Source organism: Gracilinanus agilis, chromosome 3 (assembly GCF_016433145.1).
Source record: "Gracilinanus agilis isolate LMUSP501 chromosome 3, AgileGrace, whole genome shotgun sequence".
Classification (NCBI taxonomy): Eukaryota; Metazoa; Chordata; class Mammalia; order Didelphimorphia; family Didelphidae; genus Gracilinanus; species Gracilinanus agilis.
This window is the reverse complement of record NC_058132.1, coordinates 342,032,001-342,058,981: the sequence shown is the minus strand read 5'-3', so window position 1 is coordinate 342,058,981 and position 26,981 is coordinate 342,032,001. Positions and strand designations below refer to the sequence as shown.

At 36.0% G+C, this 26,981-nt stretch overlaps 1 protein-coding gene across 1 annotated transcript in view; it reads right to left on the bottom strand.

Annotated features, from left to right (window-relative positions):
* LOC123242360 (protein mono-ADP-ribosyltransferase PARP14-like) overlaps positions 1-25,496 on the bottom strand; it is a 119,876-nt gene extending 94,380 nt beyond the window's left edge. The window contains exon 1 of the mRNA XM_044670051.1: positions 25,236-25,496. Within this exon, the coding sequence (XP_044525986.1) occupies positions 25,236-25,425 (190 nt within the window). The 5' untranslated portion in view covers positions 25,426-25,496. The remainder of the gene's footprint in view (positions 1-25,235) is intronic.
* Positions 25,497-26,981: the final 1,485 nt, after the last annotated feature.

The following is a 26,981-nucleotide window of genomic DNA, read 5'->3' as shown; positions in this document are numbered from 1 at the left end:
ATCAATAAAAATTAAGGAAGGAGCAGTGAGCTGTAAGCCGGCATAAGGCAACACCAGCAATCTGGACAGATTTAGATAAATGGATTAATTTATCTTCACAGGGAAAAAGTGCAGAAAGAGAGGTCCTAGAAGCATCATTAAGCAAGAAGGAATATGTCAATTCGTCATCCTGGCTAACTGAGAAAAGAAGCAACCCATTCTGGAGAGGGTTGTCAGGAATAACGTGAATCCAGGAATTCTGGGAGTTCTAGGACTTTTTTTTTTAAGTGTAGCTAGAGGAAGATATTTTGGACACAAAGGAATCAATAAATTATAAAGTGAGGGTTCCAGGGGGGAAAACATCTGAAGGGGGATGAAAAGGGCAACAATGAATAGCTAGGGGTAGAATTAAATTAAATAGATAAGACTATAAAAAAGCACAAGGGAGGGTTCTTTTTATGACAAATGGTGATTCCATCCTAGGAATTTGTATAGACAGCAATTTTCTGGCCCTAGGACATGGAGACGGCCACTTAATCAGAAATTATTTTTAAAAAACAATAGGGAACTGATTGGTTAATGGGAATGATGGTTATTGTGGTAAAAGAGGCCACTAATCATTGGTTTTACTTGTCTTTCTCCATCACAGGTCTTAAGAGTGACTGGGGATATAAATACAAAAAATGAAATCAGTTTCTATTTGCAAAGAATAGTTTTCATCTACACAGAAAAACAGAGAAAGATACCAGTCTGATCATTACACAGATTTAACTTTATTAGAAGCATCTGACATAGCCTTTAATTCATGTCTCCCTTAACATAAGCATAGAACCAGATCCAGATGATTAAATTATTTATAGAAGCACTAAAGATCATTTGAACCACAATACTTCACTTTTTGCCCTGGGGCAATAGGGTGTTGCATTATCACCAGCAAGCTGTTTGTAACTGGGAAAGGAACCTCTGTTTCACAGGCTTTCCTCAGGTAGTGTCATGGAACCAGTATTTAAGGTCCTAATGTATATTTCTGCTTACTTTTGTAGCAAATACAAAAGGTAGACTCACTCATAAATGAATGGGCATTTCATCTGCTACCCTACAGCACACTTTTGAGGGGGCTCTTAGAATAATGGCAAATTGAGCATACAATTTGGTGGAGTCATCTAGACTGGTCTATAAGTGAAGAACTTAAAATATGAGGCCAAAAATGAAAATATTTCCAGAATACAGGGAAACTAGAAGTAATTATGGCATAGGCACTAGATTTTAGAAAATAAGAGATTACTGTGAAATATCAGCTTTGCTACCTGTTCGTCTCTAAGGACATCACTTAAATTCTCTAAGAATCAGTCTTTTAGCCTGTAAAGATAAAAAAAAGTTATAGGAAGAGTGGGAAATTAGCATTAGAAAATTCCATACATAATTCCCCTTATACAAGTCATCATTTCTAGAGGGAAACTGACATGCGAAAAAAATTAAAATAATTTATTACTCCAAATTATTTCTAGATTAAATCCAATCAAACAGAATATGATATATAAAGAATATATATGGTTCATAAGATGATAGAACTAGAATTATAAGGAAGCTTGGAGGTCATTTAATTCAACCCCATTATTTTACAGATGGGGAAACTGGGGCCCAGGAAAGCTAAGTAACTTGATCAGAGTTATGCTAAGCTGTATGTTGCCTACAGTGTGGTTGGAAAAAGGATCTGGAAAGAAAATTCTGAAAGTAAAAAGCCATTTGGCAAGCTTAGTTGGGTTTGGAGTGGGGTGGAAGAACATGATACGGGTTATTTAAAGTAACAGTAAGATAGCAACAAAATGGGCAGGCAAAAAGAGGGATAGTGTTAGTGATGGAGACTGTTCTTATTCATATACATTGAAAGCAGATTGAGGGAAATAGGTCAACTTCACTTTTCAGGGGTCACCTAGGATAAGGGCAAATCGAGCAGACAATTTTGTGAAGATTAAAAATAAAGAAAATATTTGGGGGAAAATGCAGTTTCACTAAGGCAAGACAAAGAAGCAATTGTAATGAGGTATATTCTAAAAGGTGAGCTAAGAATCCAGAAAACCAGAGCAGCACACAAGCTAACACCAGTTGTCTATTAATCTGGGAATTGATTTCCAGGTCAACGAGCCTGTCCATAGTCAATCAGTCAATAAGTGTTTATTAAGTTTCTACTATGTGCCAGGCACTGTGCTAAGAGCTGTGGATGCAAAAGAAGTCAAAAGATGGTCTCTGTTCTCAGTTGCTGATAGTCTAATGGAGAAGACAATATGCAAAAAAATATACACAAACAAGATATAGATGGTAAGTTGAAGATAATATACAGAGGAAAAACACTATTATTAAAAGGAATTGGGAAAGGTTTCATGTAGAAGGTGAGATTTTTGATAGGACTTGAAAGAAGTCAGGGAAGCCAGAAAGTGGAAATGAGAAGGGAAAGAATTCCAGGATGGGGGACATCCAGTGAAAATGCACATCAGAACATGGATTGTCTTGTACAAGGAACCAGAGGGCCAAGGTCACTGGATCACAGAGTACACAGTGCAGGACTAAAGTGGGGGGCAAGGTTATGAAGGACTTTGAATGCCAAACAGAGGTTTTTGTATCTTTTCTTGAAAGTGATTAGAAATCACTGGACTTTATTGAAGAGAGTAATATCTTTTTACCCATCCTCAATTTACATTAAGTTTGCCATTCTTAAGGATGGATGGTTTTTTTTCTGAAGCAAAGGACTCATGTAAGTATATTGAGATTATAGTTTTCTGCAAGATGCCTTCAAATCTTTTTCATGTTCTACCATTCCAGCTAGAATGGAGCTAGCTCTGGTGAGTTTTGAGGCTATTACAGCTTACCACAAATAATGTGAATGAACCTAAAGGATAGTCATCATTTTATATAAGTAGTAAAATGACAGATTTCTTAACTCCAATATTCCTGGTGACAGCAAAATGAAGACAGGCAGGAAAGCACTAAGAGATACACTTTTAGTTCTCACTAGAGCAATTCTTACATTCCTACCAGGCTTCTCAGTTTGTCTAATAAAAAGTAAAAAGCTCCAAGAAATTAGACAGAAGTTTATCCCACTCACCCCTAAACAAACTAACATCTCAGATCCTTTTAATTTTCTCTAAATGGTGCCTATACACAAGTAATTTAGTGATTGCTTGGATTTCTTTCCACAGCTACAGCTTTTGCAAGGCCAGCTTTCCAGGCATCCTTGAAGTCAGCACTCTTACTCAATTCCTTTTGCCTTCAGTTCCTGCTTAACTCGTTCCAGATATGTGGGATCAGGGTAACCAAAGCTGCAAAGAGATAAAGACTTTTAGTATCAGAAAGCTGAATCCTTAAAAACCTATGTTTTGGGGCAGCTGGGTAGCTCAGTGGATTGAGAGTCAGGTTCAAATCCGGCCTCAGACATTTCCCAGCTGTGTGACTCTAGGCAAGTCACTTGACCCCCATTGCCCACCTTTACCACTCTTCCACCAAGGAGCCAATACACAGAAATTAAGGGTTTAAATTTTTTTAAAAAAAAACCTATGTTCTATGTTCATTTCATAAATAAAAGAATCAAAATGTGAAATGGGATAGCTAAGCTTCTGTAATGGTTAACTTCTGATACTAAAAATAATTTCACATTTCTCTAGATCTGTGGTCAGAAAAAAAGGAAAAAATCATTCTGATTGGTAGTTTAAGAAGAAATCTATTTTGTAATCATTTTCAAAAATATATTATTTCAAATTCCAATTTCTCTCCTTTTCAGTCTCACTCCCAACCACTAAGAAGCAAGCAAAAGATACCTGTTATACCTGTGAAATCATACAAAACACCTTTCCATATTAACCATGTCATAAAAAATCAAGAAAAATAAATAAAGTGAAAAAAATTATACTTCAATTTTCACTCAATTTATCAGCTTTGGAAGTGAATAATAATTTTCATCATGAGTATTTCAAAAAATCTCACAACAGCATTCTATCAGGATGATATACCACAATTCTTCAGGTATTCCCCAATCAATGGGCATCCCCTCAGTTTCCAATTCTTTGCCACCTCAAAAAAACCTGATATAAATATGTTTGTACATATATAAGTCCTTTTCATTTTTCTCTGCTCTCTTTCGGATATAAACCCTGTAGTGATATTGCTGAGTTGCACAGTTTTATAGCCCTTTGCACATAGTTCCAAACTGTCCTCCAGAATGATTGAACCAGAATCTACCAACAGTTCATTTCTGATATGAGTCAAATGGTACCTCAGAATTGTTTTAATTTGCATTTCTCCAAACAAAAGTTATTTAGAGAATTTTTTCGTGACTAGAGATAGCTGTAATTTCTTCTATAAAATGCCTGTTCATATTCTTTGACCATTTATCAATAGGGGAATGGATCTTATTTTTATAAATTTGACTCATTTCCCTACATATTTGAAAAATGAGGCCTATATTGAGTAAGTTATTATAAAATTATTTGATGTTACTTCATTGTCTATAGTATCTTTTATCAAAATGTAATTTTCTTGTTTATCTCTTTAAATTAGGTATTTTTTTCCTTTTGCTTTGTTTAAGATTATGATTGCTACCCATATTTTTACTTTAGCTGAAGCACAATAGATTCTGCTTCTGTCCCTTATTTTAACTCTGTGTGCATTCTTCTGTTTCAAATGCATCTCTTGTAAACAGCATAGTATTGGATTCTAATCTATTCTGCTATCTGCTTCTGTTTTAGGGTGAGTTCACCCCATTTCCACTCACAATTATGATTACTAATTGGGTATTTCCCTCTATCCTATTTTCTTATGTTTATCTTTCTCTTCCTCTCTTTACCCTCTCACTTCTAAAAACTCTGTTTTGCTTCTGACCACTACCTCCATTAATATGCCTTCCTTTTTATTCTCTCTCCTTTTCCTCATCCCCTCTTCCCAACTTCCCTATTGAGTAATCAATGTTTGAATACACAACTCTGTGTGTGTAGATAGATAGATAGACAGACAGATAGATAGATAGATAGATAGATAGATAGACAGATGAAGAGATTCTTCCCTCTTTGAACCAATTCAAATGAGAGAGAGATTCAAGCTTTGTCTACTACCACCCCCCCCCTCTTATTTTCTCCTCCACTGTAAAAGCTCTTCCTTGCTTGTCTCTTTTAAGTGAAATAATCAAATCCATTCTCCTTCTCCCTTTCCCCTTCTCCTAGGGCATCCCTTTTTTTGACCCATCCATACATGTTTTTAAGATCCTCACAACATAATTAACTCACATATATGCCCTCTTTCCATGTAGATGTCTTTTAACTGCCCCAATAATAAAGTTCTTGGGAATTATATGCATTATCTTCTCATATAGGAATAGAAATAAATAACCTTATTGAGTCCTTAAAATTTCTTTTTCATGTTTACCCTTTTATACTTTTCTTGAATCTTTTGTTTGAATATCAGATTTTCTATTCAGTTATGACTTTTCCTCAGGAATGCTTGAAATCTCTATTTCATTAAAAATTCTTGGTTGGCACTGCTGGGTTTATACCCCAACGAGATCATAAGGAAAAAGACTTGTACAAAAATATTTATAGCTGCTCTTTGTGGTGGCAAAAAACTGGAAGACAAGGGTATGCCCTTCAATTGGGGAATGGCTGAACAAATTGTGATATCTCTTGGTGATGGAATATTATTGTGCTCAAAGGAATAATGAACTGGAGGAATTCCATGTGATCTGGAATGACCTCCAGGAATTGATGCAAAGTGAAAGGAATAGAACCAGAACATTATACACAGAGACAGATACACTGTGGTAAAATCAAATGTAATGGACTTCTCTACTAGCAACAATCCAGGACAACTATGAGGGACCTATGAGAAAGAAAGCTATCCACATTCAGAGGAAGAACTGTGGGAGTAGAAACACAAAAGAAAAACAACTACCTGATCACATGGAAGGATGGGGGTATAATTAGGGATATTGACTCAAAATGAGCATCCTAGTGCAAATATCAATAATATGGAACCGGGTCTTGATCAACAACACATGTAAAACCCAGTGGAATTGTGCCTTGGCTATGGTAGGGGCTGGGAGGAGGGGAGGCATAGACTATAAATCCTATAACCATGGAGAAATGTTCTAAATTAATTAATTTAACAAAAATTAAAAAAATTCTTGGTTGGAATACTAGATCCTTTGTCTTCCAGATTATCATATTCCAAGCCCTCTATGCCTTTAACATAGAAACTGTTAAATCTATGTGAGACTGACTATGGCTCCATACTATTTAAATGGTTTCTTTCTAGTCATTTGCAATATTTTCTCCTTGACATAGAAGCTCTGGAATTTGTTTCTAATGTTCCTGGAAATGTTAATCTTAGGATCTCTTTCAGGAGGCTATCTATGGATTATTTCTATTTCCTTGTTATACTCTTGATAACCTATGATATTGGGGGCAGTTTTCTTTTATAAAATTTTTGAAACATAATACCCAGCTTCTTTTTGATCATGGCTTTCATTCAAGTATTACAATAATTCTTAAATTACTTCTCCTTGATCTATTTTTCATGTCAGTTGTTTTTCTGAAGAGATATTTCACTTTTAAAAAAATTTTCATCCTATTGATTTCATTTTAATGTTTCTTAATGTCTCATGGAGTTATTAATTTTTATTTTCCCAATTCTAATGTTTTATATAACTCTTACCTTCTGTCTTAGAATCAATACTATGTATTGGTTCCAAGGCAGAAGAGCAGTAAGGACTAGGCAATAGGGGCTAAGTGACTTGCCCAGGGTCACATAGAAAAGAGATGTCAGGGGCCAGATATGAATGCAGGACATCCCATCTCTGCTCCTTGCTCTCAATCCACTGAACCACCTAGCTGCCCCCTCCAATTCTAATTTTTAATAGATTATTTTCTTTAGTGAGTATCTCTTTTCTTATTTGGACAACTCCACTTTTTAAGTTTTTTCTTCAATGAATTTTAGATAACTTTTTCCATTTGTCAATTTTGCTTTTTAAGAAATTCTTTCCTTCGATATATTTTTATTACCATTAGGTCAACTGTGTTTTTTAATGTGTTATTTTCTTTAGAATTTTTTGTTCCTCTTTTTAGTAAGTCGTTAATTGTCTTTTCATAATTTACCCCACATCATCATCCTGACCAATCTCACGATTTCCATGTTTGTTTTAGAAATCAGTGGAACTCAAAAGGAAATGTCTTTGAACATAATGGAATAATATTGCACTATAAGAAAAAAGTAAGTGCAAGAAATATTTCAGAGAAATATGGGAAAACTTGGATGAAATGCCACAGATTGAAATAGGCACAACAGAAAAACAATATACACAATAACTGCAATAACTGAACAGAAAAAAACCCTCAATAAAATGAAAGTGAATTTTCTCTATAATTTTCTGTGTAATCAATTACATTGACCAAATAAAGGCCAAATAAGAGATGAAAAAATGTACCTATTTCCATTTGTCAGAAAAACTGGAGGGCTGATTTGAGTATACCCTCTTAGATATGGTCAATGTGTAGGTTGGAATTGCTAAACTGTTTAATGTTTTGTTAAATTTTTGATCAAGAAAAGATTTGCTTGAAAAGAGAGGAGGTAGAGAAAATGAATATCGTGAAAAAAAACAGAATAAAAACATCTTAAATTTAAAAAGAAAAGGAAATGTGCCTCACTTTTCTGGTCCACCACATCTTGAAGTTTTGTGGTGAATATCATTCCAAGTGATTACATCTGAGATTCCTGTTGTCTGAGAACGTCCTATAGTGAAAATCAACTTTTGGTCAAAAGCTCTTTGGAGGAGATGCAAAACCTGGTTTCCTTCTTCATTGTCTGGCAAGTATGCACTTCGGATTGTTCCTTTATAGGGACTTCTTGGGTTGGGGTGCTCTTCCTGTATGGAAAAGTCAAGGAAACATGGAAACATTAAGATGAAAAAAAGTGCAATTTTATGAACTACTGTATAAAAATATAGCATTTTGTGGGGTTAGGGGGGAACCTGATGTTTTAATAATAAGTAGATTTGTGACTTCATTGGTGAGATAGGCATTGTATCTGCAGACACAATGGAAAGAGCAAATGCACAACCAATGAAGATGAAATAAATCAATTAGGAGACATTTTGACCAACTATAAGGTAATAAAAACACAGGAGCCCACAAGGAGCTTACTATTTTTTATGGTGGAGATAACATGCATACAACTGTGTGCATATAAGACATACCAGGATAAATTGGAAACAATTTCAAAGGGAAGTCTCCAAGTATTGAGGAGATAGGGAAAGACTTCTTGAAGAAATTGGTATTTTGAGATTTGAAAGAAGCTAGTGATGAGACTTGGTGAAAGTGGGAGAGCATTCCAGATATGGGAAACCACCAGTGAAAATGCAGGAATTTGAGAAATGAAGTGACATGTATAAGGAATAACAAGGAGGTTAGTGTCATTGCTTGGTAAAATTTGCTTTTCTTTTTCTAAGACTGAATCTGGACAATTAATATTCTTGTAAATATTCATCAATTTTACTTAGAATATTTTTATTGTCTTATAGTTGGCTAAAATGCCTCCTAATTTTTTTATTTCATCTTCATTGGTCATGCACTCACTCTTTTCATTTTTGAAACAAATAACTTGCTTTTCTTCTTTCTTTTTAAAAAATCAAATTAGTCACTGGTTTTGTTGATTTGAAAAATTTTTTTTTAATTTTTATTTTATTTATTTATTTATCCTATTTTATTTAGCAATTTAATGTTTTTTAAAACTTTCCATTTTATTGGTCTCCCCTTTGTTTTCAGGATTTCTACTTCAGAGTTTCAGGAGGATATTTTAATATGATTTCCTAAGTTTTTTATTTGCATACCCAATTCATTGATCTCTCTCTCTCTCTCTCTCTCTCTCTCTCTCTCTCTCTCTCTCTCTCTCTCTCTCTTTCTTTTCTTGCTTGGTGTAAGCATTTAGAGACACAAATTTTCTCCTAAGTACTTCTTTGGCTGAATTCCAAAAATTTTGGCATGTTATCTCATTATTGTCATTATCTTTAATGAAATTATTGATTGTTTCTATGACTTTATTCTCTCACTCATTCTTTAGGATTAGGTTTTTTATTTTTAAATTAATAAATTAATTAAATTATATCTCTGCTTTAAAGGCCATTTATTGAATGAAGTTTTAATGCATTTTATTAGAAAGATACATTTATTACTTCTACTTTTCTGTATTTGTTTTTGAGGGTTTTATATCCTAATACATGATCAATTTTTATGACAGTGCCACTTATAGTTAAGAATAGGTATACTTTCCATTACCATTTGATATTCTCCTGAGGTCTATCATTTCTAACTTTTCTACAATTCTATTCATCTCTTTAATTTCTTCCTTTTTTATTTGATGGTTAGATATATTTAGATCTGAGAGAGGTAAATTGAGCTCTTCCACTATTATAATTTTACTATTTGCTTCCACATCTCATTCAACATTCCCTTCAAGAATGTGAATGCTAAGCTATTAGTTCATATGTGTTCAATGTTGATATTAATTAATTGTTTAAGGTACCTTTTAGCAAAATGAGCTTTTCCTCATTATCTCTTTTAAGTAGGTTATTTTTTTCCTTTTTCTTTATACTTCAGCTAAAGCATAATAAATTATGCAGCCCATTATTTTAAGTCTGTATGTACTTTTTCTGTTTCAAGTGTGCTTCAGTAAACAACATATTGCTGGATTCAGTTTTCTAATCCAGTCTGCTATACTCTTTGATTTTATAGTTGAATTTATTCCATTCACATTCATAGTAAAATTTTGCTAACTATGTATTTCCCTTCATTCTATTTTCTGGTGTAGGTTATTTTTGGTTCTAATCCTAGCTCTTTTGCTTTCTGGAATATCTCATTTCAAGCCCACCACTCTTTAAAGAGGTAGTTGCTAAATCTTATGTAATCTTGACTCAGTGGTATTTAAATTATTTTTTCTGACTGCTTGAAGTATCTTTTCCTTGACTTGAGAGATCTATATTTTGGTTACAATATTCCTGGAAGTTTTCATGTTGAGATTTCTTTCATAAGGTGCCTAATAAATTCTTTGAATTTCTACTTTGCTCTCTGATTCTAAAATATCAGAGCAATTTCCTTTATCATTTCATGAAATGTGATGTCTAGGCTCTTTTTTTTTTGGTCATAGCTTTTTTTATGATAGCTAAGAATTGGAAGGGTAGCTAGTGAATAGAATGCTAGACTTGGAGTCAAGAAGATCTGAGTTCAAATATAGCCTCAAACAATTACTAGTTGTGTAACCCTGGGCAAATAACTTAATCCTATTTGCCTCCATTTTCTCATTTATAAAATGAGCTAGAGAAGGACATGGGAAACTGCACCAATATCTTTGCCAAGAAAACCCCAAATGGGGTCACAAAGGGTCAGACATTACTGAAATGGCTAAGCAACAAGAATTAGGAACAAAGTAGATGCCTATCAATTGGAAAATGGCAAGTCAAATTGTGGCATATGAATGTAATGGAATATTATTATCACTCTGTAAGAAATGATATGATGAATATAGAGAGGCATGGAAGGATCCATTTGAGTTGATACAGGGTGAAGCAAGCCAAGGGAAAAAATTCACACTATAGCTATAAAAATATAAATCAGATGAACAACTGCATACCAAAAATCAAAAGTAAATGTAACAAAATTATAAAGATCTAGTAGTACTTAAATGAAGAGATAATAGAACATCCCCCAAGTCACTCCTTTGTGGAATTTAGAGGTCCCCAGTTTTGCATACTGCATGTTTTTTAGATTTTTTCAATGTGTTGATCTATTGTGATGATTTTTCCCTCTCTAAAAAAATACTGTTATACAGTTTAACTCTGACAGGGGAAGGGAGAGGAATACTTGTGATAACTATTATGATATAAGGACTAGACAATATAAATTAAAATATTTTTAAATGAGCAAAAAAGACGAAAAAAAAAAACCCCTCAAACTTACCCTTATCTCCACAAGCTGAAAGCATCCTTTTTGTCTCCCCTTCCTTAGATCTCTAAAATTATTCCGCTTACATGTCTCCTATGTATTTATCATCTTATAATTTATATTATAATTATTTGCATGTTATCTTGTTCCTCTAATTCAGTGGTTCCCAAACATTTTTGGCCTACTGCCCCCTTTCCAGAAAAAAATATTACTTAGACCCCTGAAAATTAAAATTTTTTAAATTTTAATAGCAATTAATAGGAAAGATAAATGCACCTGTGGCCATCACCGCCTTCCTGGATTGCTGAAGCATACACCAGGGGGCGATAGCACCCACTTTGGGAATCACTGCTCTAATTGATTTTTAAATCTTTGAAGAAAGAGCTAAACATAGTTTTTTCATGTTTGCCTTCCTAGGGTTGAGCATAATAACAGCACATAGCAGGTTTATTTAATTTAAGGCCTTCCATCCAAAATACAAACATAGTTGGACATAAATAGCTTTAAAAACAATTTTTACACTTCCACAGAAGGGGACAACTACACTTACTTCCATATTAAACCCTAAGAAAATAGAAAGACTTCTAGGTCATGTGAGCAACCAGTCAGAGGGCTAGACACTTTTTCTAATTCCCATAACCTCTCATACCTCTCCAAAACTGAAATTATGTGTTAAAGAAAGTTCCAAAGTTTCCATGGTTAGGACACTGAGAATCCAAAAGAAGGCTAAAACAAAACCCCATAAAACCCAGGAACTAATGCTCAGTTGACTCTGAGCTCATCCAGTAACTCTTCCCCAACTCCTAAGCTCCTGGCAAGGAGGTTGCAGTAGCAGACTTAGGACATAGCAGAGGTTTACAGGAAAATCCACCTCTACTCCCCCCTATTCCTCTTGACACAGAGTAAATACTTAATAAGTACCTTTTAATTCATTTATTTGTGTTTATTGAAATGAAAGCTTATCTATACCATCTATTTTTCCCTTCCCAACAAATCCCTATCCCCATACCTTCACCTCAAAGCTTGACTTTACTCCAACTTATACCTATAGAACATTGAAGTTGGATTTTCCAGATCATTCTTTTTGTTACTCTCTTGACCCCAATTTGGGGGAGAGGTATGTAGAGGCCAGAGCAATTTTCAAGAATGTGGGAAATGGGTAGTTGAAAACTAGAGAGAAGCAGCTTCTACTCTTGATGCCATCAGCAGGGTCCATCCCACAAACACTTTATATAAAGTTATCTATGAGTTTATAGCACAATGTGGATGACAGATCAAAAAGATACCAAAATCCTCTAATCCAAAGCCAAGCTTCAACAAACATGGGAGGAAAAAAAGGCAAAAAAAAATTATTAGACTTAAGATGTGAAGTTTCAAGCCCTACTTTCTGCTTCTGGGTACTGGTTTCTGTTTTCTGTATCTTACTTCTGCTCTAAAATAATCACAGAAATGAGGTCATAATAACTATCTTTTTTTTATTAATCTTTATCTTCTGTCTTGGTATCAACTGTAAGACAGAAGGCCAAGGGTTAGGAAACCGTCCTCTTGGGTCCATAGCTGGATCTCCATCCACAACACATTGCCACTCCTCTATATTTATAGTTAACTCATTTTTTAGATATTAAAAATTATATGTCTGTGTCTCTGTATGTGTGTATGTATATTTACGTATTCATGTGTATCTATATATACAAACACATACACACATAAATATATGTACACTCACATGTATACATACATATACACACATGCACACAAATACATTTGCATACCTCCCAACCATCTGGATTGGCATCTAGGTGGTGAAGCGGATAGAATGCTGGACCTGGAGTCAGTAAGGCTTGTGGTCAAATCATGCCTCAGCTGTGACCCTGGGCAAATCACTCAACCTCTATTTGTCTCATTTTCCCCTTATCTTTAAAATGGGCATAATAGTAGCACTACTTCCCACTTGTGAGGCTCAAATGAGATATTATTTGTAAAGTGCTTTGCAAATGGGAAAATGCTATAGAAATGCTAGCTATTATTTTCCCCTGGAAATAGGAAATACATACCTCAAAAATTGCTTACAAGATCAGTTAGGTTGCTCAGTGGACAGAGAGCCTGGCCTGAAATCAGGAGGTCCTGAGTTCAAATTTGACCTCAGACACTTCCTAGCTGTGTGACCCTGGGCAAGTCACTTCACCCCCACTGCCTAGCCCTTGCTGCTCATCTGTCTTGGAACCAATATTTAGTATTGATTCTAAAAAGGATTTTTAAAATTGCTTATGGAAAGACTGCCAACTTCATGCTTTATAAATATAGCAGAGTACTCTTTTCCCATAATAAGCCTATACGAAGCTTCCAGAAATTAGCACAAATCCTTTCTTACCGTCTGTATGCCTTCATGCATGACATAAGTAATGTGAATAGTGCCATATGAATCATAACCTGGCAGTGAAGTATGCAAGCGGAAGAATGTCATTTTTCCATCCGGCTGATTTCCTTTTATGATCCCACAGACAGTCTGGCATAAAGGACACACTGGCTTGTGTTTCATGGCCTCTCTGATACAGGGGCCACAGAACTCATGCTTGCACTTTGGGAGGACCTCTTTGTGATGAATGATTTGCAAACAGATGGCACATTCCTTTTCCTCTTTCTTCTCCTCTTTTCCTATGTCCTCAGAACCAGGTACTTCCTTAGAGGGAAATAAAGCCATTTTGAAATCATCACCATTTCTATCCAGAGGGGATTTGAGATCTTCATTCCAATTCCCTCCAAGAGAGAGAGCTGGCCCTTGACTCTGCTGAGCAGGATCTTCAATTCTAAAATGGTTCTGAATATCTTCCATTGTTTCTACAATGTACCTGGGCAAGCCAGTCAACATCAGTTCTTGTCCATTCCACTCCAGATACACATGGGGATGCTTTCTTTGAAAGTTATCAAAGGATATCTTTTCGGGCCAATACTTTCTCTCTTTGTCTAATGGTTTTAATTGAACTACCTTTTTGACAATTTGTGGTAAGAACATCTGAAAGGCAACAGTGAAGTATTTATAAGCATGTACAGAGAGGTCTAAGTCATTGTCTTTCGGTTTAAAATTAAGGAGAACTTTCTCAATTAGGAGACTGTTCCCCACTTCCACTGAAATGTCAAATTTCTTCTCTATCTTTGTGAGTTCTTGTTGCAGAAGATACCAGTGAGCCCTATCTACCTCAATTCTGTTCTTCATCGTCATGTTTCGGGAAACCATTATTTGCACAGGTTGTTTATGGGAGGAGTTTTTTTCAATAAAATCTTGAGCTGCTAAAATATTCTTTAGGTTTCCTCTAAGAATTAAGACTTTTCCTTTGGCATTAATATGGAGTTTATTATTAAATTTGTCAGTCAGTGTCTTTTGGGCTTCAAGTGCTAGCCTATCATCTTTGAAACAAACTTCTTTACAGGTCACATCCTGTATGCCGCTTTGAAATGCCCTGGTAAAAGCTTCTTGGGCCTCTTTTCTGTTCCCTGATTCACTTGTCTCGAAGTCTAAACAAACATTGCCTGTAGGATAATCCAAAGTACTTTTGATATGGACTTTGTGCTCTTTTTCTATTCTGTCCAGAGTTTCAGCAAAGACATGTTTAAAATATTCATACAAATCTAAAGGAATTGTGATAAGTTCTGGCTCTTCTTCAATTCTGTCTTTTGGACTTGACTGAGGAATATGGCTGTCGCAGTCATTTGGTATAATTTGCTCGATTTCTCTTGCTGAGGCTGAGTGGGGAAAATCCTCTTTCTGGTCATTACTCAGGATGCTCTCACTTAAGAGGTGATACATTTTTTCAATATCTTCGAAATCGCCACTCACTTTCTCAATTCCATCATGGGCTCCCTCAATTTTGAGGTTTGGGCAGAGGTTAGTCATTTTCTTCCTTTGTTCTTTGGAAAGCAGGTTTGTGTTGAAAAGGGCTTCCACGTGGAGAAATATCTGAAATTTATAAAGACCAAATAAAATCACAAGGCTAATTAGTGGTTCTGCTCTTTTTAAGATGCCTAGACATTATAGAAATAGAGCCAGGACAAATCCTATCCACTAACAGAGCTGAAAATAAAACTTTGCGTTTCACTTTGAGTTCTGCTTGCATTTCTCATTAGCTCTAGTAATGATAATGCACAGTAGAAAAGGCAGGGAGGCTGGGGAAGGAGGGAGTGGTACCGGTAATAGAGAGAACATTAGTCCAAGAATAAAGATTTAGGCTAGCTTCCTCTACCAACCAGCTATGTACCTTGAGTCCCTTTATTGACTTCAACTCTCTAAGCCTTGGTTCCTTCATCTGAGAAATGATGATGATAATGATGGCAATAGCATTTATCTAGCACTTTTAATGTATGCAAAACCCTTAACTTGGAGGCAGCTGGGTGACTCAGTGGGTTGAGTGTCAGGCTTGGAGTTAAGAGGTCCTGAATTCAAATCTGGCCTCAGACACTTCCTAGCTGTGTGACCCTGGGCAAGTCACTTAACCCCCATTGCCTATCCCTCATTGCTCTTCTACCTTGGAACCAATACACAGTATTGATTTTAAGACAGAAGGTAAGAGTTGAAAAAAACAACAAACCTTAACTTGTTATCTCATTTAACATTCACTGCAACCCCAAGAAGTAGGGGCAATTATTATTCCCATTTTATAGTTGTGGAAACTGAGGCACAGTGGATAAAGTGCTGAAATTGGAGCCAAGAAGATCTGAGTTCAGATTCAGCCTCAGAGACTTAACTGTATGACCTCGGACAAGTCACTCACATTTTCTCAGCCTCAAGTTTTCTCATCTATAAAATGGAGATAATAATAACACCCAACTCACAGTGTTGTTGTGAAGATAAAATTTGATATTTTGTTTGAAGAAAGAAATTGAAATAACATTTGACTATTTTGTGGTCTCACAGCCAGAAAGTGCCCGAGTCAGGTTCTGACGTTTGAAGTCAGCTCTTGAATATTGAACCAACACCAAATGACACTGTCTAATATACCTAGAATATTTATAAAGTTTGGAATACAGTGTACTCTTGTATGCCAGATCTCCTCTGGGATCATGAAAGGCAATCATCAAGATTTGGAATGATGACAATCTCTTACTGGACTTCCCCACTTCCCCATCATTTGTCACTATTGCAATTCATTATGACATGTGTGGGGGCATATAGACTATAAAAGACTGTAAAACAGTTTCAGTTGATCGTTAAACGATTTTGTAGTTTCCTCAAGGCAAAAACTACCCTGCTACAATCCCTAGAGATATTATTCTGAAGAGGTCTTTGAAGGTTATCTAGCCCAACTCTCATTTTGTAGATGAGAAAACTATGAACCAGACAAATTAAGGTCTTGGAAGTAGTAAATGCTAGGGGCAGGATTTGAACCAGATTCTTTACTCATACTTTATTGATAACTACAACCTTTTAAAAAAGTAAAATAAAATGTATTGATAACTTTTTCCCCATCACCTTAATTTCCCTTTGTCTCCCTCCCTTCTGCCTTTCTTACACCATAACACCTTTTAACAAAGAGGGAAATAAGTAGTTCAGCAAAACTGACAAATATAATTGTCATTACATTACTATTTCATTCATAATCTCTTATTTCTGAGAAGCTAAAATATGCGTGCTTACTACACTGGGAGGAGGAATTTGGGGAGGATAAAGGAAAGGGGAGGACCAAAAAGAGAGAGGAATTTATAAAAAGTATGTAAGTTAATACAAACTTCTTAAAATATGAACATGATTGCAAAAGAGGAAAGACATTCCCAGGTGTGATAAATGGGAAGAGACTTACAGAATAACCCTCTGAATACCCTTCTCCACTCCCCTCACCTTTTGAATGAAAGGTTTAGGGGAATTAGGAGCACCTCCTTCATCTGGGTGGTTCTCATCTGAAAATTCCTTTGGGAGTGACTGAGGCTTAGAGGAAAGCTGGTTCATCTCCAAAGTGTTCTTCACTACTGGGTTTTCATTTGTTTCCAGGAAGACCTTCATGTGTGACGTGGTACTGAGTTCCACAATGTGGTCTCTCTTTTCCATCACTCTTTCCTTGGCTTAAATAGAAAAACATACAAATGAAAGGTAAATAGTTGAGCTTCAGAACAAGCCCCTTTCAGAGTTTATATGATAATTTGCTAGAAAAGCAAAGACTCACTCAAACATGGGAATAGATCTTTAGAGCTGGCAGGGACCTACACTCCATTCTACATCCTCCAAACCCATCTTGGTCTTAAGGTCTCTCCCAATCTTGGAATCCTACCCAACAATGATATAGGAGATATACGATTCCACTGACAAGTTCTAGAGTACATCATTTAATTTGTCCTACAAAATGAAGTAATTATAAGAGAGGAGCAGATTATGGGATATGCCATTGGAAGAGATAACAATAGAATGCAAAACAACAGATATGGAAAAAATAAAGATTTTTACTTTTAGGATGGGGTCAAAAGAGGCTCTGCAAAGGGTCCAAGTTGGGGTTAATGCCCCTAAGTTATGTCTCTTTCTCCCATGGAAGAGTTATAAGAAACTAGAGATTGAGTTGAGTTAGAGAAACTTATGTTCCTGGTATAACCTAAATCAGATTATTTGTCATGTAGGAAGCAGAGGGGAAGAAGAGAGTCTAGATTGCAAAATACCAGAAAAATTGTTTTGACATGTAATTGAAAATTTTTTAAGCATTTTATGTTCCCTCCAAAAGATTATAGACTTAAAGCTACAAGGGACATTAGAGATCAGCTAGTCCAATTCATTCATTTTACAGAAGAGAAAATTGAGGTCCACAGAATGAACCTTTTCTAAATTCTTTTTTTAATTAAAAAAATTTTTTTTAACTCTTACCTTCGATCTTGGAATCAATATTGTCAATATTGTGTATTGGTCCCAAGGCAAAAGGGTGGTAAGGGCTAGGCAAAGGGGGTTAAGTGGCTTGCCCAGGGCCACACAGCTGGGAAGTGTCTGAGGTCAGATTTGAACCTAGGACCTCCTATCTCTAGGCCTAGCTCTCAATCCACTGAGCTACCCAGCTGCCCCCTCTAAATTCTTTTTGACAGAAATACAAACTGGAATGAGATTTGAATAAGACAGTTAACATAGGCTTAGTTGAATAAATTAACTCAGATTTTGGGATGAAATTATGTAAAGCATGTCTTATTTTGCTTATCTTTAGGTCAGTGTTTCTTATTCTGTTTACATAAACTTTAACATAACTGTTCCACTATTAGTAATGCTATAAAACAAATAAGCCATTTTGCTGAAAGTAGGAATCTATCATCCTTTTAGAGAACTACCAGTTCCTCCCTGAATCGGCTTTCAGTTTTGCAGTTTGATCTTTTTTTATCAGTAGGTGATCTGGAATTATGCCCAGAGAGTTATAAAACTACATATACCCTTAGACCCAGCAATAACATTGTTTGGTCTATTTCCCAAGGGTATCAGGATAAAGGAAAAGAACCTCAATGTTCCAAAAATATTTATAGCAGCTTTCTATATGATGTCAAAGAACTGGAAACCAAGCGGGTGTCCATCAATTGGGGAACGGCTAACTAAACTGTGGCATATGATTGTGAAGGAATATTACTGCATCATAAGAAATGATGAACAGGTTAGTTTTTTAAAACTGGAAAGACCAGTGAACAAATTAAAAATCCCCAGATGAAAACTAAATTAGAGAACCTAAAAATTAAAGGAAAAATTAATAAAATCAAAAGTAAAAGAACTACTGAATTAAAAAATAAGACTAGAATCTGGTACTTTGAAAAAACAAATAAAATGGACAAAGAACTGGTCTATTTAATAAAAAAAAAGAAAGAAGAAAATCAAATTAACAATATCAAAGATGAAAAGGGAGACCTCACCTCTAATGAAGAAGAAATCAAAGCAATCATTAGAAGCTATTTTGCCCAATTATATGGCAATAAGAATAGTAATCTAGATGATATGGATGAACATTTACAAAAATATAATGTCTAGGTTAACAGCAGAAGAAATAGAATACTTAAATAATCTAATATCAGAAAAAGAAATTGAACAAGCCATCAAAGTACTCCCTAAGAAAAAATCACCAGGGCCTGATGGATTCACAAATGAATTCTATCAGACATTCAAAGAACAACTAATCCCAATAATATACAAACTATTTGACATAATAAGCAAAGAAGGAGTCCTACCAAATTCCTTTTATGACACAAATATGGTACTGATTCCAAAGCCAGGGAGATCAAAAACAGAGAAAGAAAACTACAGACCAATCTCCTTAATGAACATAGATGCAAAAATCTTAAATAAAATACTATCAAAAAGACTCCAGCAAGTGATCACGAGGGTTATTCACTATGATCAGGTGGGATTTATACCAGGAATGCAAGGATGGTTCAGCATAAGGAAAACCATCCATATAATTGACCATATGAAGAAGCTAACAAACAAAAATCACATGATTATCTCAATAGATGCTGAAAAAGCCTTTGACAAAATACAACACCCATTCCTATTGAAAACACTAGAAAGTATAGGAATGGAAGGACCTTTCCTAAAAATAATAAACAGTATATATCTAAAACCATCAACAAGCAGCATATGCAATGGGGATAAATTAGAAGCCTTTTCAATAAGATCAGGCATGAAACAAGGATGCCCATTATCACCTCTATTATTTAACATTGTACTAGAAACACTAGCAGTAGCAATTAGAGAAGAAAAAGAAATTGAAGGTATTAAAATAGGCATTGAGGAGACCAATCTATCACCCTTAGCAGATGATGTGATAATCTACCTAAAAAATCCTAGAGCATCATCTAAGAAGCTTGTAGAAATAATCAACAACTTTAGCAAAGTTGCAGGATACAAAATAAATGAACAGAAATCATCAGCATTTCTATATATTTCCAACACATCACAGCAGCAAGCATTAGAAAGAGAAATACTATTTAAAATCACCCTAGACAATATAAAATACTTAGGAATCTATTTGCCAAGACAAACACAGGAACTATATGAACACAATTACAAAACAATTACCGCAAAATTAAAACTAGTCCTAAATAATTGGAAAAACATTAATTGCTCATGGTAGGACAAGCTAACATATTAAAAATGGCAATCCTACCCAAACTAATTTACTTATTTAGTGCCATACCCATCAAACTACCAAGAAACTTTTTTACCGAATTAGAAAAAACAATAACAAAGTTCATTTGGAAGAACAAAAGATCAATAATATTAAGGGAAATAATGAAAAAATATGTGGAGGAAGGTGGCCTCACGGTACCAGATCTTAAACTGTACTATAAAGAAGTAGTCATCAAAACAATATGGTACTAGCTAAGAGACAGAAGGGAGGATCAGTGGAGAAGACTTAGGGTAAGTGATCTCAGCAAGGTAGTGTATGATAAACCTAAAGATCCCAGCTTTTAGGACAAAAATCCACTATTTGACAAAAACTGCTGGGAAAACTGGAAAATAGTATGGGAGAGATTAGATTTAGATCAACACCTCACATCCTACACCAAGATAAACTTAGAATGCGTGAATGACTTGAATATAAAGAAGGAAACTATAAATTAGGTGAACACAGAATAGTATGCTTGTCTGATCTTTGGGAAAAGAAAGATTTTATGACAAAGCAAGAGTTAGAAAAAATTTAAAAATATAAAATAAATAATTTTGATTACATTAAATTAAGAAGGTTTCGTACAAACAAAAGCGATGCAACCAAAATTAGAAGGGAAGCAACAAATTGGGAAAAAAATCTTTAAAACAAAAACCTCTGACAAAGGTCTAATTACTCAAATTTATAAGGACCTAAGTCAATTGTACAAAAAAATCAAGCCATTCCCCAATCGATAAATGGACAAGGCACATGAATAGGCAATTTTCAGATAAAGAAATCAAAACTATAAATAAACACATGAGAAAGTGTTCTAAATCTCTAATAATTAGAGAAATGCAAATCAAAACAGCTCTGAGGTACCACTTCACAGCTAGCAGATTGGTTAACATGATAGCAAAGGAAAGTCATGAATGTTGGAGGAGATGTGGCAAAATTGGAACATTAATGCATTGCTGGTAGAGTTGTGAATTGATCCAACCATTCTGAATGGCAATTTGGAACTATGCCCAAAGGGCTTTAAAAGACTGCCTGCCCCTTGATCCAGCCATACCACTGCTTGGATTACACCCCAAAGAGATCATAAAGAAAAAGACTTGTACAAAAATATTTATAGCCGGACTCTTCGTGGTGGCAAAAAATTGGAAAATGAGGGGATGCCCTTCTATTGGGGAATGGCTGAACATACTGTGGTATCTGTTGGTGATGGAATACTATTGTGCTCAAAGGAATAATGAACTGTAGGAATTCCATGTGAACTGGAACGACCTCCAGGAATTGATGCAGAACAAAAGGAGCAGAACCAGGAGAACCTTATACACAGAGACTGATACACATGTAATGGACTTCTCTACTAGCAGCAATGCAATGATCCAGGAAAATTCTGAGTACTTATGAGAAAGAACGCTATCCACATTCAGAGGAAGAACTGTGGGAATAGAACACAGAAGAAAGACAACTGCTTGATCACATGGATTGATGGGGATATGATTGGGGATGTAGACTCTAAACAATCACCCTAGTGTAAATATCAATAATATAAAAATAGGTCTGGATAATTGACACAAGTAAAACCCAGTGGAATTGTACATCAGTTATGGGAGGGAGGTAGGGATAGGGAGGGAAAGAACATGAATCTTGTAATCATGGAAAAATGTCCTAAATTAATTAATTAAATAAAGTTTTAAAAAACTGGAAAGACCTACATGAAATTATAAAAAGCAAAACAAGTAGAACCTAGGTAATATTATGTACAGCTATAGAACTAATGTTTGGATAATTTGTGAATGTCTACCTCCAGAAAAAGAAATGATAAATAAAAACATGAAAGACATAATACATATGCACATATTTTTTCTGTTGACTAATGCCTTCTCTAGTTAAGGGGGAAAAACACTAGGTAAGATATTTGATATACAAAGGTATTCCATATAAGCCCAGAGGCCCTTATTTATAAACTCCCTTCAACACAAATGAGTCTCAGGTCCCAGAGGGAGGCTGCATCTCCTTCTTCCAAGTTCTAAAGGTACTGCTGAGGAATCAGGGCTGTCTCTAATACCATTAGCCCCTGGCGTCTGCCCATGTGCTCTGCAAGATGATCAGTGAGAATCATAGTCAGACCTAAGAGGTATTTACTACAGTGATACAGTAAAAACATCTGGTATAAAACATCCCTTCCCTAACCCCAGAGAGATGTAACATACATCCCATGATTACACAGAGGCTAGGGGAAATGAGTACAAGTTTAGAGAACACCATGTGAGGTAAAGGGATCCCTTGTAAAGCTATAAATCTGTGTTGATTTTGTCTTTGGCTCCCAATGTAGATGCTACCTTCACCTAATTTGGAAGTAAATGCCTATAGGACACCAATGGGAAGACTGGAAAACCAGCATCCTTCTGAAACCTCTTCAAAGTTCTTCCACCACCCAAGGGAGGGGTGAGGGTGAAAGGATGATGACCTAGGCTAACCCCAAAGTCAAGGACTCACTTTCCCCCTAAGCAGTTTTCTCAGGAGTTAGCTTTAGTTTAATACTCACTAGCTAACTCTTTTTTATGAGCTTTTATGGAGGACTCAGAGGACATGATAAGACTAGGATTATTTCAATTCAGTGGATTTCAAAGATTTAAAATTTTTTTAAATTTATTTTGTAAATTAAAGACCAAAAAAGTATTATTTTCCTATACACAGAACAAAAAAATGATGAAATTGGTAATCTATATCATTTCACTTATTTTAAGTATATATTGAATTCTACTCATTACTTTCAAAATCATCCTGCTTATCTCTACTTTCTGAACTTCTTTCCATTCATTTCATTGTATTTAAAAAGGTCAGAATACCATTTTTTTTATCATGATTCTTAACTATCCCCAAATAAAAAACAAACTAAAAGAAAGAGGAGGAAATCCTGAAAAAGCATAATCAAGGGGACAGCTGGGTAGCTCAGTGGATTGATAGCCAGGCCCAGAGATGGGAGGTCCTGGGCTCAAATCCTGCCTCAGGCACTTCCTAGCTGTGTGACCCTGGGCAAGTCATTTAATCCCCATTTGCCTAGCCCTTACCACTCTTCTGCCTTGGAACCAATACTCAGTACTGATTTCTAAGATAGAAGGTAAGAGCTTTTTTAAAAAACATAATTAAGGAAAATTAATCTACTCAGTGGCCATGTCCAAAAACGTCTATCTCTTCTGCACTTTAAGAACATCACCTCTCTGCCAGAAGGTAAATATGTTTTACCATATGTCCTCTAGGGACAAGGTTGATCATTGCACAAATCTGATTTTTAAGTCTTTCAAAGCTGTTTTTCTTCATAATGTTGCTGTCCTTTTATAATGTGTTCTGATTCTATTTAGTTCCTGCTTCTTCAATCTATCCTAAGATTCTCTGAAAACACCTCTTTCATTATTTCATATAGTGCAATTAACATTTCATTTTACTCATATAGCACAATTTGTTTAGTCATTCCTCAATTGAAGAGCATTCCCTCAGATTCTATTTCTTTGTATTCCTTTTTCCACCTTTTAATCCCAACCCCAAATCATGATCAGAAAGTTTGCTGAGTTTGAGATAAATCTATATTTATATCTATATCTATATATACATATATATACACACATTGAGTTCTTTGCGTATACATACGCATGTGTTCAACCCTTTTATTTGTTTCAAATAAGACTGAGACTGATTTTATGCCCATGTTGCCAAATCCTTCTACTTTCCTATATTCTTCTCACCCCAATTTTGGCAAAAAAAAAAAATAAGTTCCATTCCCTTCTTTCTTTCTATACTTTCTACACTATACTTCCTCTACTATATATTCCTTTTACTCTTCTTTCTTTTAGAATATTCAGAACAGAACGAATCTACTTTCAGAGCCTCTTTTTAAAAATTTTTGTCATTTATTTTATTTATTTTTATCTCTAATATTTTATTTATTTTATTCTATTTATCAACACTCTAAAGACATTAAGATTCTGAAAAGACACTTGCTTCTCGACTCCTATTAGAATGTTGTCACTGCATCATTTCTAAGTTTCTCTGAACATTTGAGTTTGTATTTCAAAGTGCCTACTTGGCTCTAAGTCTTTTCATCAGAAATGCTTGAAAGTCTTCTTTCCCATTAAAGATCCATTCTTTCCTGGGTAGTATTATATTCCGTTTTGGAGGACAGATTATTTTTGGTTGCAGGCTATCTCTCTTGCCTTGTGAAAAATTGCATCCTAAATTATCATTTATGTTAGAATCTCTCAGGCCTTGTATGATCCTGACTGTGATCCCTTGGTACTTGAATTACTGCTTTATGGATGCTTCTTTGTTTTTTGTTTGTTTGTTTGTTTTTTAATGTGGGAGTTCTGGATTTGGACTGTAACGTTCCTCAAACTTTTTGTTTTGAGGTTCCTTTCAGGAAGTGAGAAGTGAGTTCTTTGTATCTTCACTTTCCCCTTTCATTCTAATAGATCCGAGTAATTGTCTTTTATGGTATCTTGCAAGTAGTGGCCAGGGCTTTTTTGGCTGGTTGGTTGTTTTCAACCAGATCTTCCAGATTGCAGATACAAAGCTCTAACCACTCTGCCAATAGTGAACTATTTGCTCAGTTTCCTCTTTAAAACGAGGAGATTGGACTAAATGTCCTTTCCGACTCTTTAGGGATTTTGATGCCCTTCCAATGACAAAAAGTTGTCCGCTTCTGCTTCAGGGACACAGCGTGGACACTGGCAAGGAAGGAGGGAGTGAAGTAGGATAGAATTAAAAGTGGGAGGAGGAGAACCAATCAGTTCCTTTCTTAGCACTGTGGATAGAGCTTTAAGCCTGGAGTTAGGGAGATCCGAGTTCAAATGTGATCTCAGATCCCACTAGATGTGGGATCCTGAGCAAGTTAAATAATCTCTGCCTGGCTCAGTTTCTTTAACTGTAAAATGGGGATAACAATAGCATCTACCTTACAGGAATGTTGGGAAGATTAAATGAAACAATATCTGTAGAGTTTAGCATATCTGGCACGTAGGATTTACGTAAATGCAAGCTATTATTATTAACTCCAAACCCCGTTTCCCAGAGTCCCTTCTCCAACTCTGTTTCAGCTGGCTTCCATCTGGACGCCCTCTCCCAGTTCATCCCATCTCCCAGCCTCCGCCTTTCCTCGCCGGCTGCTCTCTATCCAGCCCCTCCTCCTCACCTTGGCTTTCCAAAAACTCTACCCAGTAAGTGCCTTCGCTAGGGCCGGCTTTGACCGTGCACTCGCCTCCCCCGGACTTCTTCAAGCTCTGGAAATACTTTTGTAACTTCTTCTCCAGGCCAGAACGGTTCTCGGCCACCCGGACCAGGACCCGCCACGGCGGGCCGTCGGCAGAGCCACCAGTGGCCATCAGGACAGGGTCAGGATTCGCGAGCGAAGGGGCAGGCGCTGCGACGTTTGTTCGCTGGGCTTTCGAAGGGGGAACTGGGGAGCAGAGAGAGGAGAGAGAAGGGATCAGTCGGTTTTCTAGCCCCACCTCTAGAGGTGGCCTGAAAACTTTCGGTTTCGCTTCCTGGAAAAGCCTTGCCTGTTCCCAGCTTCGGGCGGCCTGAGGAGTTTAGGGTGGAGAAAAGAAAGAAGACAAGTCGACCTCTCTTTCGCCATCTCCTGCCCCCCCGCTCTGCTTGGAGACCCAGCTAACTGTCTAAGCAGGGGCGACAAGGAAGGGGCTTGAGAGATTATATCTCCTCATATTTTCGGTCAGTCAGATGGAGGGCTGTAACATTTCCAGAAAACTTGAAGCCAAGAAAAGCACCAAATTTTCTTTGTCTCCCTTTAAAAAAGACATCTGGGAATCAAGTTATAACACTTATAATAAGCCAGTGAAATTGCTTGTCAGCTCCGGGAGGGGGTAGGGAAGAGAGAGGGAGAGAACATGAAAGATGTAACCAAGGAAAAAATATTTTAAAATTTAAGAAATTGTAATAAAAAAAATAATAAAATAGACATCCAGATGTCTTCAGAGCACACTTGAAACCAGGAAATAGTTGTCTTCAAATGATCCTAGAGCACTTTTCAAGCTCAGAGCCTTGAGTTTCATAGACTTGCTTAAATTTAAAAATCCGAAATGACCTTTGAGATGATCTGTTCTAAGAATTCTTAACTTAGTGTTCAGAGGTAGTTCCGTGGACAGATTGGGGGGCAAAATTTGAGTTTTTGGAAAAAAATACATTTTTGGTATAACTATTTCAACATAATTGGCGTCCTTTGTATTTTATGTGATGTAATTCCAAGAAGGGGTCCACATAGGTTTTAGTGTCTGCCAAAGACTATTAAACTATTCCAACATCCTAATTTACAAAGTAGGAAACTGAACCCTATATAGACTAAATAACTTGTTCGAGGTTCAAAAGGGAGGAAGGAGCACAGCTAGGATGCCTCATTTTAGCCAGGTAGTGGAGACAGCTGAAATTGTCCATGATCGTTAAATATGCAGGTAGTGTATTTAAACCTCAGAAAGCAAAATCTGCAAACACTACAGAAGAGAACTAGATTTCTTCTTTAGCTGATTGTCTAGGCTTAAGAATATGATGCAGAAAATGTTAATAATGCAGATGAAACTTAAAAGTTTGTACTGCTTTTGTGGCAGCCAGGATTTAATCCTCTTTCTGCTTTACAAGGGGGTAACTGTGTGCCACAGTGGATAGAGTGTTGGGCCTGGAGCTAGGAAAGCTCATCTTCCCTAGTTGAGATCTGGCCTTAGATACTTATTAGCTGTGTGACCTTGAGAAAGTCATTTAACCTTGTTTGTCTCAGCTTCTTCATCTGTTAGATGAACTGGAGAAGGAAATGGCAAACTACTCCAGTTATCTTTGCCAAGAAAACTTCTAATGAGATCACACTGACAGGCCTGATCAATGACTATACAACTAGGCCTGTGAACTTGGGTGTGGGGGGATTTCTGTA